The sequence below is a fragment of the Manis javanica genome, chromosome 7, assembly GCF_040802235.1.
Source record: "Manis javanica isolate MJ-LG chromosome 7, MJ_LKY, whole genome shotgun sequence".
In the NCBI taxonomy this organism is placed as follows: domain Eukaryota; kingdom Metazoa; phylum Chordata; class Mammalia; order Pholidota; family Manidae; genus Manis; species Manis javanica.
Genome location: NC_133162.1, coordinates 69,991,699 through 70,004,425, shown reverse-complemented (window position 1 = coordinate 70,004,425; position 12,727 = coordinate 69,991,699). Strand labels below are relative to the sequence as shown.

At 50.8% G+C, this 12,727-nt stretch overlaps 1 protein-coding gene across 3 annotated transcripts; it reads right to left on the bottom strand.

Moving 5' to 3' along the window:
* Positions 1–862: 862 nt before the first annotated feature.
* On the bottom strand, positions 863–9,981 carry RGR (retinal G protein coupled receptor). 3 transcript variants are annotated; one of them, XM_073241683.1, is made up of 7 exons: positions 9,903–9,981; positions 8,078–8,234; positions 6,947–7,080; positions 5,032–5,185; positions 3,574–3,691; positions 1,548–1,661; positions 863–1,104 (listed from the first exon to the last, which is right to left on the bottom strand). In XM_073241683.1, the coding sequence occupies exons 1-7, from the start codon at positions 9,979–9,981 to the stop codon at positions 973–975; spliced, it is 888 nt and encodes a 295-aa protein (XP_073097784.1). In that variant the 3' UTR covers positions 863–972. The 3 variants fall into 3 exon arrangements, with proteins under 3 accessions (XP_073097784.1, XP_017503157.1, XP_073097785.1); XM_017647668.3 differs by having other exon boundaries at positions 6,947–7,068; XM_073241684.1 differs by lacking the exon at positions 1,548–1,661 and having other exon boundaries at positions 6,947–7,068.
* Positions 9,982–12,727: the final 2,746 nt, after the last annotated feature.

Here is a 12,727-nt window from a genome sequence, read left to right as displayed (position 1 = left end):
ATCAGACCTTCTGTAGAGCTCTCCATCACCTGGCCCACCACCTCCGTTTCCCTCTAGGGCAATGGGTCTCACCCAGGCCTGTGTACCTGCCACACCTTGTCCCTGAATGGCTGACTCTGTTGGAAGGGCAGATGTATATCCAAGGATGGTGATGCCAGCACAGTGTCAGATGCCTGTAGCCTCTGCAGGGAACACCTGAGCACAGTTGATGGGAGAGGACGTGCTCTGGACAAAGGGTGAATTGCCCCGAGCTCCGCAAACTGTCAATAAGAAGCCTCCTCCAGGCTGGTGGGGACTCATCTGCAGACATCTGGAGTGTTAAATAAATTGTCCTGATTTATTACTGTTGCCAGCTAAGCAACAAAGAGCTAGCTGTCTTTGGTGGGTGCTGGTAGCTAACGCTCAGTGAGCACTGGACATGCCAAGTAACATTCTGGTCCTTTCTGCATGCTCAAGTCAGCATTTCTGCCAACACATCTCATGACTTGGGGAACAGATGCATGGGCAGAATAAGTCTCTTACACCAGATCTCAATTTAATATATGGCATATGAATGCTGATGGTCTAGGTCAGGCTCTCCTAAGTAACATGGGGCTTTCACCCATTTCTATTAAGGCACCAAGTCCTGACAGCTCTTTTAATGAACAGTTTCTATGTGTGTGCATGGTGAGTATACATTATCTTGTTCAAGTCTCACCACAGCCCCATGAAGTCCATATTAATATCCTTGTTTTGGGGGTGAGGAAGCGCAGCTCAGAGAGAGTGACTTTCTCAAGGTTTCTCAGCTTCTATAGGGGGGACTATGGCCAGCTCCTTCCACACAATCTGTTTTCTCTCTGAATCCCCTGTTTTTAGCCTAGGGCCAGGCTCAACAAGGCCATTGGGAAAGGTGAATAAGTGTCTGGAGCTTGGCAGGACTCCCAGGACAGTCTCCTGGCATGGGGCTCAGGGTGAGCAGCCCCACAGAAAGGTTCACGAGGTTCGGTCCCATTGGCTTCTCGGTGGTGAGAGGCACTGCCAGATCCCCCTGTGCACCATCCCACTGCCCAGGCCGTAGTTGATGGCATTGACTGTGGGCACTGTTTTGGCAATGAGGGCAGGCACCTGTTATGACAGAAAACTTCAGGAAAGAAGCTTCAAACAAAGCCTCTGCTCTCCTCCCTGGTCCCTCCTGGTGACCTCAGAGCCAACCCCCACCTCCATCCTTGCTCCCTGAGGCCACCAATCATTTGTCCTTGGCTTGATTCTGTAACCCAGAGCTTTCCCTGACCAGTTGGCAGATGGTACATGGAAACCCAGAGTATACATGGTCACCATCTGGCTGGCTGGCACTGTCATCTCACATGAGGCCTAGGCAATGTCAAGCTGAGCCCTGCGTGGCCCAGGAGACATGCAAATTCCCAATGCATATGAGTGTTCAAAGGAAGGCAGAAAGAGAAGACTATCATAGAGGCCAGAAAGCAAAGGAGAGAGAGAGACAGGGCAAGACAGAGACACACAAAGACAGAGAGTGCTGTGGCTGTGGGTGCTGGAGGGGGAGTCTCTACCATCTGCAGCCTGGGGGAGATGGAGGTCACATCCGCGATGGCTGCATACAGATACAGGAGAGCATAGGGGCCCCAACCAAGCAGCAGTGTCCTGGATGGCAGAGTGGTGTTCACCTGGGGAGAAACCATGGAAGGGAGGCATTGGTTTGCTCCAGGTGGCTGCAGCCCCTGTGGCGGGAGGTGGGGGTGGGGGTGTGGGGTACCAGGGAGCATCCAGCAGGGCTGACCAGTGTGAGCTGCCTGAGAGAAGGCGCTGAGCTTCAGAGGGAGTTGGGGACTAAGAGGACCTCTCTGCTGTTTGAGGTGTGGGACCCTAAACCTGGCATTTAGGCTTACCCGACCTCAGTTGCCTCCTCTGTCAAGTGCCTTGATAATGCCTGACTTGCCTGTAGGCAGAGACTGACGGTGGGGCATGAGCTTCCTTCCTGGTCTGCACGGTTTCTGAGAAACCCTGAGCGTCATGAGTGTGGCTATGTGGGTGAGGGTCCCTAGGCTGAGCTGCGCTCATACCCCAGGCTCACAACCAGCTCTCCATCAGCAACTGCAGCCACCAGGCTGGTCAACCTGTCCTGGATTCAAAGGACCTAAGATAGAAGCAGGGAGAGGTAATAAGGTACAGGGGGCGGGGGAGGTGGGGGGGGGGTACATGGGGTCACAGGAGTTGCGATCTAATTTCAGGAAGGAAGTTGCCACGTTCCTGCTCCCTACAAGACACAGATGTTAAAAGCCTGAAGCTAAAAATCAGCACCTCTTTTCTCATTGACCAAACCTCACTATAACAGAAAAGGTGACTTAAGTCAAGAGGAAGACACATTTTCTTCATGGCATTTTGAATTTTGGACTTGAAAATGTGTTGACTGGGAGAATTCTTTTCTCCTGAATTGCCCCTCATTCCAAAAAAAAAGAAAAGAAAGAAAGGAAGAAATCGTGCCAAGTACTGACGGAGGGCCTCCGCAGGCAGAGCTGTGGTTAACAACAAAACTGCTCAGCTGCAGTGGCAGTCCCTGCCCGCGCACAGAGACCTCTGAGGATGCTACCAGAACTGATGGTTTAAAGTCACCCTGGGAAAACAGCAAATCAGTGTGGCAGCCTCGTTTCCTGGCTGATTGAACCTCCAATAAATGTGGTAACTTTGAGCATCCAGGCAGGGCTTGGGGGCAGTGCAGAGGACACCCGGGAGGCAATGACACAGAGCCTGAGCCTGAAGACTGAATTCTGATCCCAGAGCAGGACTCAGGGGAGCCTGGGTCTGTTTCCAGCTAAAACTGATTTGGTGAATTGTCCTTTTCCAATTCACCAAAAAAATAAATAATGTGGAGATAAAGTGTCTCAGCAAAGAGAATGTTTTTTTTGCACTATGATTAGCTGCTTGGGTCATGGAGTCCCAGACCTGGATTTGATCCAACTCTGTTATTACTAGTTGAGTAGTTTTTGGCTACAGCCTCCATTTTCTAATCTGTGACATAGGGACAATAATCCTTCTTTTCCAGAGAATAATTGTAAAGATGAAATGACAAAATGCACAGACAGTAATAACACTATTTTTTATAAACCTTTGGCTGATTCCTCTGCTAGAGATGTCCAGGTGACAAAAGAAAGAAATTGTGGAAAGAAACTATTAATGCCAAAATTCAGAAATGGCTAGGAGGACTGTTTTTCTTGGACAAATGGGCCTGCAGATATGATTTTATGTTGTGGGTAACAGCCTATCCCTGTGATTAAATTAAAATTTTAATGCAGCATTTAAAAAGCATGTAACTTCGTGCCAGCCCTCAAACTCTTGGGAAGAGTGAAGTGGATGGTGTCAGCAGGGTGCCCTCACTCTCAGGGTTCCCGGGTCTGGGTAAGTCTGAGCGGTCCTGACACTTCCTCCCAGGTCTTGGGGGTCCCCAGCAATGTAGAGGGTATGCTCCTACCCTAAGCTCCACAAAAGCTGGATTTCCTCTTGATGGTCACATTATTCTTGTTCCCAGGTGCTTCTGAGAGGGACAGAGAGATGTCTCCTGCTCTAGGAGCACGTCCTTACCTGGAGATGGCCAGCCTTCCTGAGCTTCTGCTCCATGAGACGATAGGAGGTGACTGTGATGAAAAGGGGTGCAAGGAAGTTGAAGGAGGCCAGGGTGAGGAGGAAGCTGGTGAAGTTTCTGCAGGCAGAGTGGGGAGAGGGTAAGGATGGCCTCTCAGTGATGGTCAGCTGCCCTCAGACACCTGTCACCCTTGTTCTAAACACTCCAATGTGGGGTCCTGCTCCCAGCAGACAAGGGCTGTTTGCCCCTGGTCCCCAGCTGGACTGCCCTCAGAGCCAGGGAGCCACTAAGTCCTCCCCGAACTTGGGATCTGAGGTGAGGGAGAGTCCTCCTGCCACTTGCAGTCGGCAGTTCAGGGGCTCGGTCCTGCTCTCAGAGTGCCCCAAGATTGGAGAATGACACACTTCCATTTGGGAGATGCATTTACCAAATGGAGGATATGTCACTAGACCAAGAGGAAGGATCATTCAAGGAGTGCTCCTGGCACAGGGATTTGAAAGGGGCCTGTAGATGGCAAAGACTCTGGACACTGTGTCACTGAAGACATCACCAAAGGGACTACAGAAGAGCCTGGGTCCTCGGGAGGGTCACAGGGAGGCTGGAGGGTTGATCCAAAGCAGGCGGGAGTCCCAGGGAGGCAGACTACCATTCCGTGAAGGGGAGACCATGTCACCTTGCTGCTGGGCACTAAGGACAGGTAAAGGAAGGACTGCCAGAAGGACTGGACACTAGTGGGGGAAACCTGCAGGGGATGCCCTGGAGGGACACCTGCACCAGACACAGCGCTCTCAGATGGGTTTCTCCTGGGAGGCCTGTCACCAGGGCAGATGCTTTATGAGTAACCGTGGAAAGCAGATGAATGCAACATGGCTCCACTGGAAGCAAGAGGAGCGCTGAGCCCATGAGACTCCTCCCCAACTCTGCCCCGACAGGGTCTTCCTAAGCCTTGGTTTCCCTAGTCCTAGACATGCATGGGGGCACCATGCATTCAATTTTGTCTCTTCAGGACTTGGCCCAGGGCTTGGCTCATGGCAGATGCTCAGGGGATTCAGAGAACTGAACTCTGCCAAGGAGGCCCCTCCTAATGGAAAGACCTTAACATTCTCGGACTCTATTAAACAAAGGACGTGGCTCCCTCTAGAAACTGATAAAGTCAGAGCTGGGAGCTGACCATGCTGAAGATGGCTAAGGGGTCACGGGTTCAGCAGCTGTCACAACCGTCCCAGTGGTTATGATGATGCTCTTCTTAGACCCAGCTTTGTGCCCCACTTTGCATAACATTCCCAAAACTTGGCCAGTCTTCAGAATGGGCTTTCCCCACTCCCACTGTTGACTTGCAATGGGTATCATGACCCAGTAACCAAGATTGGGATTTTCAGCCGGGTCATTGCTGTCGTAATGGCTCAAAGCAGAGATTCCCACTGAAGGGAGACCTGCAGCTGTTCCTCCCACCTCACCTGTCCCCCCTGGAGTAGTCCAGCGTACAGCACATCCCCAGTGGCTCATAGTCATAGTGGCCCCAGCCCAGGAGGGGCAGTGCTGCCCAGAAGGCAGAAGACAGCCACACACAGAGCACCACGGAGAGAGCCGTGTTCCATGCCAGCTGGCTGCCTGTGTAGGACAGAGGAGGAGGGTGGTTGAGAGGAGGAGATGTTTACACAGAGTGAAAAAGAATGGATTTCCTGGTCACACAGATTGTCCCTAAATCCTGGCTCTGATGGTTAAGAGCTTAGTGCTTCAGGCAAATCAAGAGTCTCTCTGAGCCTCATTTTTCTCCTTCACAAAATGGGAATGGTAATCCCTGCCTCAGAAGATATTTTTTGAAGAATAAAAGAGATAATGGATAGTGACCATCTCTGAGCACACATTCTATACCATTTTCTTTAGAGGACAGACAGAAGTAGCGGGTGGCAAACAGGTGTGCTTCCCAAAGCCACATTAAGAAGAGGCATGGGCAATGGTTCGGGTGTGGGCCATGTGGGAGAGAGGCAGCAGTCTGGACTTACCACCGTCCTCAGCTCTTGCTCAGAAGCCGGCCACTGTCTCTGCTTCCAGGGTACCCCAGGGGTTGGGACCCCACCTCCATGCTTGGTCTCAACAGCATCTTTTGATGTGACCAGTCCCATTGACATGATGTCCTCTGTGTCCCTTCCCCATTCCCCTCTCTGTGGCAGTCTTTCCAGTGGTTCCTCCTGGACTTGGCTTCAGAATGCCCTTCAGGGTACCTTATTTACCTATGGTTTGTCATGTTCCTTTGTAGACAAGACCCCAGAGCAGAGAACAGGACTCCAGGTAGGGTTTCATCAACAGAGAAGGGCAGGGATACAATCTCCTCATCCTGACACGTTGCTTCCATTGATACAGCCCCAAATGGCATTTGCTTGGATGTATCTCCCTGCTATGGACTGAATGTTTATGCCCCCCTAATTCATATGCCAAATCCCTAATCCCAACGTAATGGTATTTGGGGATGGGGTCTTTGGGAGGTGATCAGGTCATGAGGGCAGGGTCCCCATGATGGGATTTTTGCTCTTAAAAGAAGTTATGCAAGAGAAATGATCCCTGTCTCCTCCATGAGAGGACACAGCAAGAAGGCAGCTCTCTGCAAGCTAGGAAGAGAGCCCTCACCAGAACTCAAGAATGCTGGTACCCTGGTCTCCAGATACTGAGAAATAAATGTCTGTTGTTTAAGCATCCAGTCTATGGCATTTTGTCATGGAAGTCCTAGTTGACTAAGATACCATCCCCCCATCTGTGGGCACAATAATTCATATCTACCTTAACCCATGTGTTGCAACAGCCTTTTCAGCTTTGGAAACAGATGACCAAGGTGCCATGCCCAGGGTCACTCACTAATGGAGTAGATGAGCTCAGGCACCCTCCATCTCCCTCCCCTGTTCTCACAGAAGGCTATGAGCAATCTCAGCTCTTCCCATACTAGCTGTATGACCCTGGAAAAGCTACCTAACTTCTCTGAGTCTTGGCTTCCCAGTCTGCAGGCTGGGAGTTTGAGGTGAGGGTTAGCTGAGCCACAGCTCCTTGAAGTGTGTTCATACCTGCTGTTGGTGGGTAGGATTCTAGATCGTCTATGGGTGAACACAATTTTTATTTTACTGTGTATTAAAAATATAACAGCATAACATTAAAGCTGTGATCTTACAGTTATTGGTTAAAATGAGAATAAAGCAGGTGTCTAGGTTTTTAAAAGTGAAATCACTTTTAAGAAAAAAATTGAAAGCAAATAACAGAGCAAGTAGTACTGATATAGCCAGTTATGAAGAAGATATTTGACAATATGCCTTGGGAAATTTAGTGCTAGACTGATCACTGTCAGTGTAGATATCCCTCCATTCTGGGAGCCCAAAGACTTACGGGTGCAGTAGTGGTGGTAACGCCCCCAGGCAATGGCCGCGCTGCTGCAGATGCTGGCCAGAGCTGTCACAAAGCCCTGGAAGCCATGGGCCTGGCAGCCATTGGAGCCATAAGGCCAGCGCCTGTGGGAGACACTGGGCCCCGGTGACTCCTCCTCTCTGCCCCTGCCCTCCTCCCACACGTGCCCAACAACCGTTTAGGGAGCACCTTCTGAATGTTAACCAGGCTTCTTGGAAGAGGGCTTTATTATCTGTTTTTCCTAGGAGGAAATGGGTCTTAAAGCTCAAGTCACTGGGCTGAAGAGGGGGAGCCAGATGCAAACTGGCTAGTCTCGGCACCTCTCACTGCACCTCGGCTAGACCAAAAGGTCTCCATGTCATCAAATGCCTCCACCGCAGGAAATGGAGCACCGTAGCTGAGAGGAGAGCCCATGCCTTTGTCCTACAGATGGGGAAACTGAGGCTCAAAGAGGAAAAGGCCCTGAGCCAGTCGTACAGCTGATGACAGCAAAGTCAGAGGGTGGAGCCCAGGGTAGGCTTCCTGACTCTCAGCCCCCTGGGCCAAGCAAGGGCAAACCCTTCAGCTGCCCTTCCCTCACTCCAGGCAGAGGCAGGAAATTGAGGCAAGGACTCCTCACTGATTCAGACCCCACTGAAGGGCCAGCCTGAGTACCCACACCCAGATGGGCTCCAGACTCCATTTGTAGTGCCTTAAACTGGGCTAGGAGCATTTAGCCTGCTTGGAAAAACGTTATAAAGACCTTCTGTGGGCGTGTTGAAAGAACCTGGTTTGTTTTCACACTTATTTAGGGCTTCCTAGGTGCCAAGCATTGTTTTCAGTTACTCATGAATAATAACAACTCAGTACTTCTAACCCTCACGTGAGTTAGGTAATAATATCAAATTTACAGAAGACAATGAAACAATAGGAATAATGAAGCCAGATTTCAGAGCTGGTTATAGAGCAGCATGGTTACAGGGCCTACACTCCTATTTCCTACAGCCAGCCAGTTTTGTTGGTCAGGTTTGAGCAACTCCTGTGTTCCAGAAATTGGCTGTGGTTCTTCAGGGCTCAGAGGTCAGGCCCCAGGCTGGGCTCCAGAGCCCAGAGACTGGGGAGGGGCGCTGGTACCTTAGGAGGCTGGATATGGCCGCAACGAGGGCATTCAGGCTGATCCCACTGTCTGCCAGAGCCAAGCTCAGCACCAGCAGGTGGCTGGGAGACCGCAGCTCCGGGGTCTTGCAGAAAGAGAGGATGGTCAGGCTATTGAGGCTGAGACCAGTGAGAGCTGAAAGGAAGGGTGAGGGCTGGCATTGGGGCTGGAGAAGCCCACAGTGGGTCAGAACCAGGGGCCATGGGGTGCAGGGAGCCTCAACAACCTCCCCTCTTTGTGCTCAGCAACCTGTCAGGGCAGTTCATCAAACACTATGAGGATGGCTGGCCCTGAGATAGTGAAAGCTCTAAGACACACATCCTGCCCTCTACCATCTCATGGAGAAGAAGGAAACCAATGAAGTATGGCATGGTTAACACTAGAACAATCATAGTCACTGACAGATGCTAAGCACTTACCACATGGCTGGGCATGGTGCTGAGCACTTTTTGTGGATCCAGTAAATATTCACATCATTTACTGGATACCGTCCTCCCCATCAACATTTAGGAAACTGAGGCTCAAAGACACTAGCTAATTTGCCAAAAGTATACAGCTAGTAAGTAGGAGTTGGGACTTGAAATCAGGACTTTTAAGTTCCAAAATGCCTTCTCAAAGGGTGGTGGAGCAATGCCAGGGAGAGCCTGGGAGAGGAGGAGCTGACATAAGAGCTAGGAGCTTCCCAGGCAATGAGGTGAGCTTGAAGGGGACAATCTCAGGGAGCAGATAGACCCAACCTTGAATTTCCTCTTGATCACTCACTGGCTGATCCTTATGCTCCCTGATCCTTGGCTTCCCCATCTAGAGTAAGGAATGGGAGAGGATATTGCCTTTGAAACTGTGAGTTTACTAGGCACATAAGGTGTGGAAGAGCATTCCAGAAAGAAATTGTGTGTGTGTGTGCAAAGACAAAGTCAAAAAAATTTCAAAGACATGTTTGAGAACTGAGAAAGATGCTAAATTGTAACATCCGCAGAAGACATGTAAAGGGACTGGGGTCACCAGGCAATGGTGTCCAAGGCCTCCAGGACCAACCTAGTGCCTGTCATTCCCTCTCACTGTCAGTTCTCATTGGGTAAGAATATGTGATTTTTTTCTTGGAATCTGCTTTGAATAAGGACAACATCCCACATCAACCTAGTCTTGGGCTGGCCCTGTTCCAGGACCTGGCCACAGTGAGCTTCTTAGGGATTCTGGGTTGAGGCAGGCACCTCCTGGACTCAGATAGCCCATAAAGGAAATCATAGGGCCAAGGACATGGAGATGGTAGAAGTCATGGTGGGACTGGAGAGGGTGAATGAGCTAATGGGCTTAAATCCCTGGTATTTCTCTAGGCTAATTCTTTAAATGCATGATCCCATCTAACTTTTTCCACCATCCACTTGGAATATCAGGGCACTGAGGGTCAGAGAACTTGCGTGAACTTGGTTACAGTCACACAGAGATCAGGTGGTGGAGCTGTCTCTCTTCCCAACCTACCAGGGATCTAAGCTTATACAAGATTCTTAGGATTTCCAGGGAGTAGATTACACTTTCTCTTGGTGGAGGGACATGAAAAGGCTTGAACCCTGATTCCTGGTCATGCCTTGGGCAGATGTGCCCTCTCCAACTCCCTCCCTCTATGATCCTTGTCTGGCTTCTCTCTCTTGGCTCCAAGCCTGCAGGCTACAGCCCAAAGGCACAGCAGTCAGGAGTCCCCATGGGTCTGGGCACAGAGGAGTAGGGTTTGGGGACCTCTCCTGGCCCACTCCGCAGCTGTGGCCTGGCTTCTGGGAGCCCAGTGGGGTTCCCGCCTGTGCTCACCTTCCACCAGCAGCAACGTCCCCACAGCCAGCACCTCCAGCTCCCCGAAGCCTGTGGGCAGGGACCCAGACTCTTCCATCCTCGGCCTTTCTCCCTGCCAGCCCAGTCTTCTCTGGTGCTCCAGAGCCAGGCTCCTCCCTTTTAAAAGGCCAGTCCACGTGCTGGCACATGCAGGTGATTATGCGAGACCTTGATCTCCTTGCTGCCTGCCCCTACCTCTAAGTTGTGCTTTTGGCCTAAGCAGAAGGAACCCCTTCACAAGTTGGACAGTGTAGCCTTTGTGAAGCCAGAATGGAGCCCTGTCTCATTCATTTCAGCCTTACCAGGCAGGATTAAGATCCCAGATCCAAACGGTGTGCGTCTGAGAGAAGAGTTGCGTAACTGAGGGAGGCGGGGAGGAGGGATTTGAGCTGCAGCTGTTACTGTGGATTGGTTAGGAGCCACGACCGTCCCTGTTTGCAGGTGCTGACAAGCTGAGAGGCTAATTGCATGTGTGTGTGTGTGTCCACGTGCTCTCATGTGTATACTCACAAGTGATGGGGAAAGGAGGATGGTTGGAAAGTCATCTGCTGTCATAGAAAGAACCCTGACTGAGACTAGAGACTGGTCCCGCTATGTGCCCTGGGATGGCACTGGGGCCTTCTCAGTGTCCTTCTTTGCAATGTAAGCATCCTTCTCTCTGGCCTGTACAGGTCTTGGTTAGAAGAATACCTCATGGATACAGCCTTAGGGCTGCACCTCCTGACCTCTGCAGAGCTCTTCAGTGACACAAGCACACAAATCTCCCAGGCACTGGCTTGGGACAGAGGGGCTGCTGCCCTCTTGAAAGTGACCCTACTATCCACTAAGAGCTTTGGGTTCTACAGTGAGGTCCTGCTACAAGTTATGCACAGGATGATGGTGCAGTTTACATCAGGAAACACTAACCTAGAGCAACATAACTCACTTCCAGATAAAGAAACCAAGGTCCAGAGCACTGTCAGCCACAGAGCTAATGTTAATGAGTGCTCACTAAGGGCCAGGCACTGTGCTAACTGATCTTACGATGATTCCTATAACAGCTCCATGAAAGGTACCATCATCCCTTCTATTTCACATGAGGAACCTGAGATTTAAAGCAGTTAAGAATCAGCCTGAAGTCACACAATAATTCAGGGATGGAGCTGGAACAAAAGCCCATCACCTGTCCCCTGGGCCCCTGGTCAAGCAGCTCATTCTATTTCATAAATGTTCATTTCCCATGACTTTCCTCTGTCATCCCCATGTATACAAGCTTGACCACCTCACAGGACTGGGCTAATGGTCCACATCCTCCTGGAAGCCTCCCTTGATAAGTCAGTTACTGTTTTCCCAATTTTTATCTTGCATTACTGGTTAATACATATAGTCAGGTTCTTTTCATACCTTCAAGATTGCAAAAGACTTCAAGGGAGATGAGGAAACAGGACAGGGCTGAGAATCAAGGGTGGAATTCAGTTAGGAAAAGAGAGAAAGGAAGGCATTCTCAGCAGAAGGAGGAAAAGGCAGAGATGTGGAAATGGGCAGGGCTAGTCTTTTGGTTTGGGGAGGAAGGTACAGATGCGAAGCACTTAGAAAAATCATACTGGCTGGATTGGAAGAGAGGAAGAGATGGGAACCAACATTTCCCAGAAGCCAGTGTTGTCAAAATAGGCCTGGTGCAAAGCTAGGCACATTATGTATGTACTGGGACCCAAGTGTCTGCCCTGGTCACTCCGCTGGTCTTGGCCTGCCTAGGCCATGGGTGTGAGGGGCTGGGGAACCTTCTGGAAAAGCTGAAGGAGCCAAGGAGGGCATGCTGGACCAAACAGAAAAGATTTGGGGTCAAATGTGAAGAACAAATGAGTGAAAATGATGTCAATTGTGGGGTGAGGTTGGAAGTAGGGACCAACTAGTAAACCTGAAAGTGCCTTCTCCAAGATCTCTGTGATCCCACCCTGGGCTCTCCCCCAGAGAATGATAACCCGAGGAGGGGAGCGCTCTCTGCCCTCACCTGGAGATGCCTCATGCCTTTGGCTTTGGTGGTTATGCCCAGAAGGGCTCGGCTCAGACGGCAGTGCTCTGAGCCTGGTGATCTGGGCATGTTCATGGAGCAGCTGCCTGCCCGGCAGACTGGGAGAGATTGTGAGCCCATGGGAGGCACCTCTTAGGTCTCCTGGCAATCTTTCCAACTCTTCCATGAGCAGGTGCTTGTAAGCACCAGTGAAATTGGGCACTTACTACTCATGAGACAGAGTCCATTCTCAAAGGCTATCAAGGTCTGGGAAATGTGGGTTAATTTTCGCAAACACTCTGAGCAGTAACATTACTGCCCTTTTCAGATGAGGACACAGAGGCCAAGAGAGACTCATGCAAGGTCACACTGTCAATGAAGGGCTGGGATTTGAATCCTCTCTGGCCTAGCCCTGGAGCCTGGACTCTAATGCCTTCACTATCTTCATCTCATTGCTTTTTCACTATAAAATAGTGTCACAGGAGAGAATTTCCAGTGGCCCTTATCAGAGGCCAGGGTTTATCTTCATCTTCTATGAGCCCAGGCATCCTGGCAGGGTCTGTGCAGCTACCGCCTGGCTGGCATGGGTCGGCTTGCCCCTGGATGGCTGCCCACCTGCCCTACCTTGCTGCACCCTGGCCTCTCTGGGCCCGGGGCTGTTGCTATGTAAGGCGATCCCCACTGCCACCCTCAGAACCGAGTGATCCCAGGAAGCAATAAGCTGCTGAGTGCTGTGGCTGGGGCTCTTCTCCCTAATCCCCAGCCTGTCCGTGTTTATCCAATGGCCTTAGGTGGGGGTGTGGGGTGGTCACTG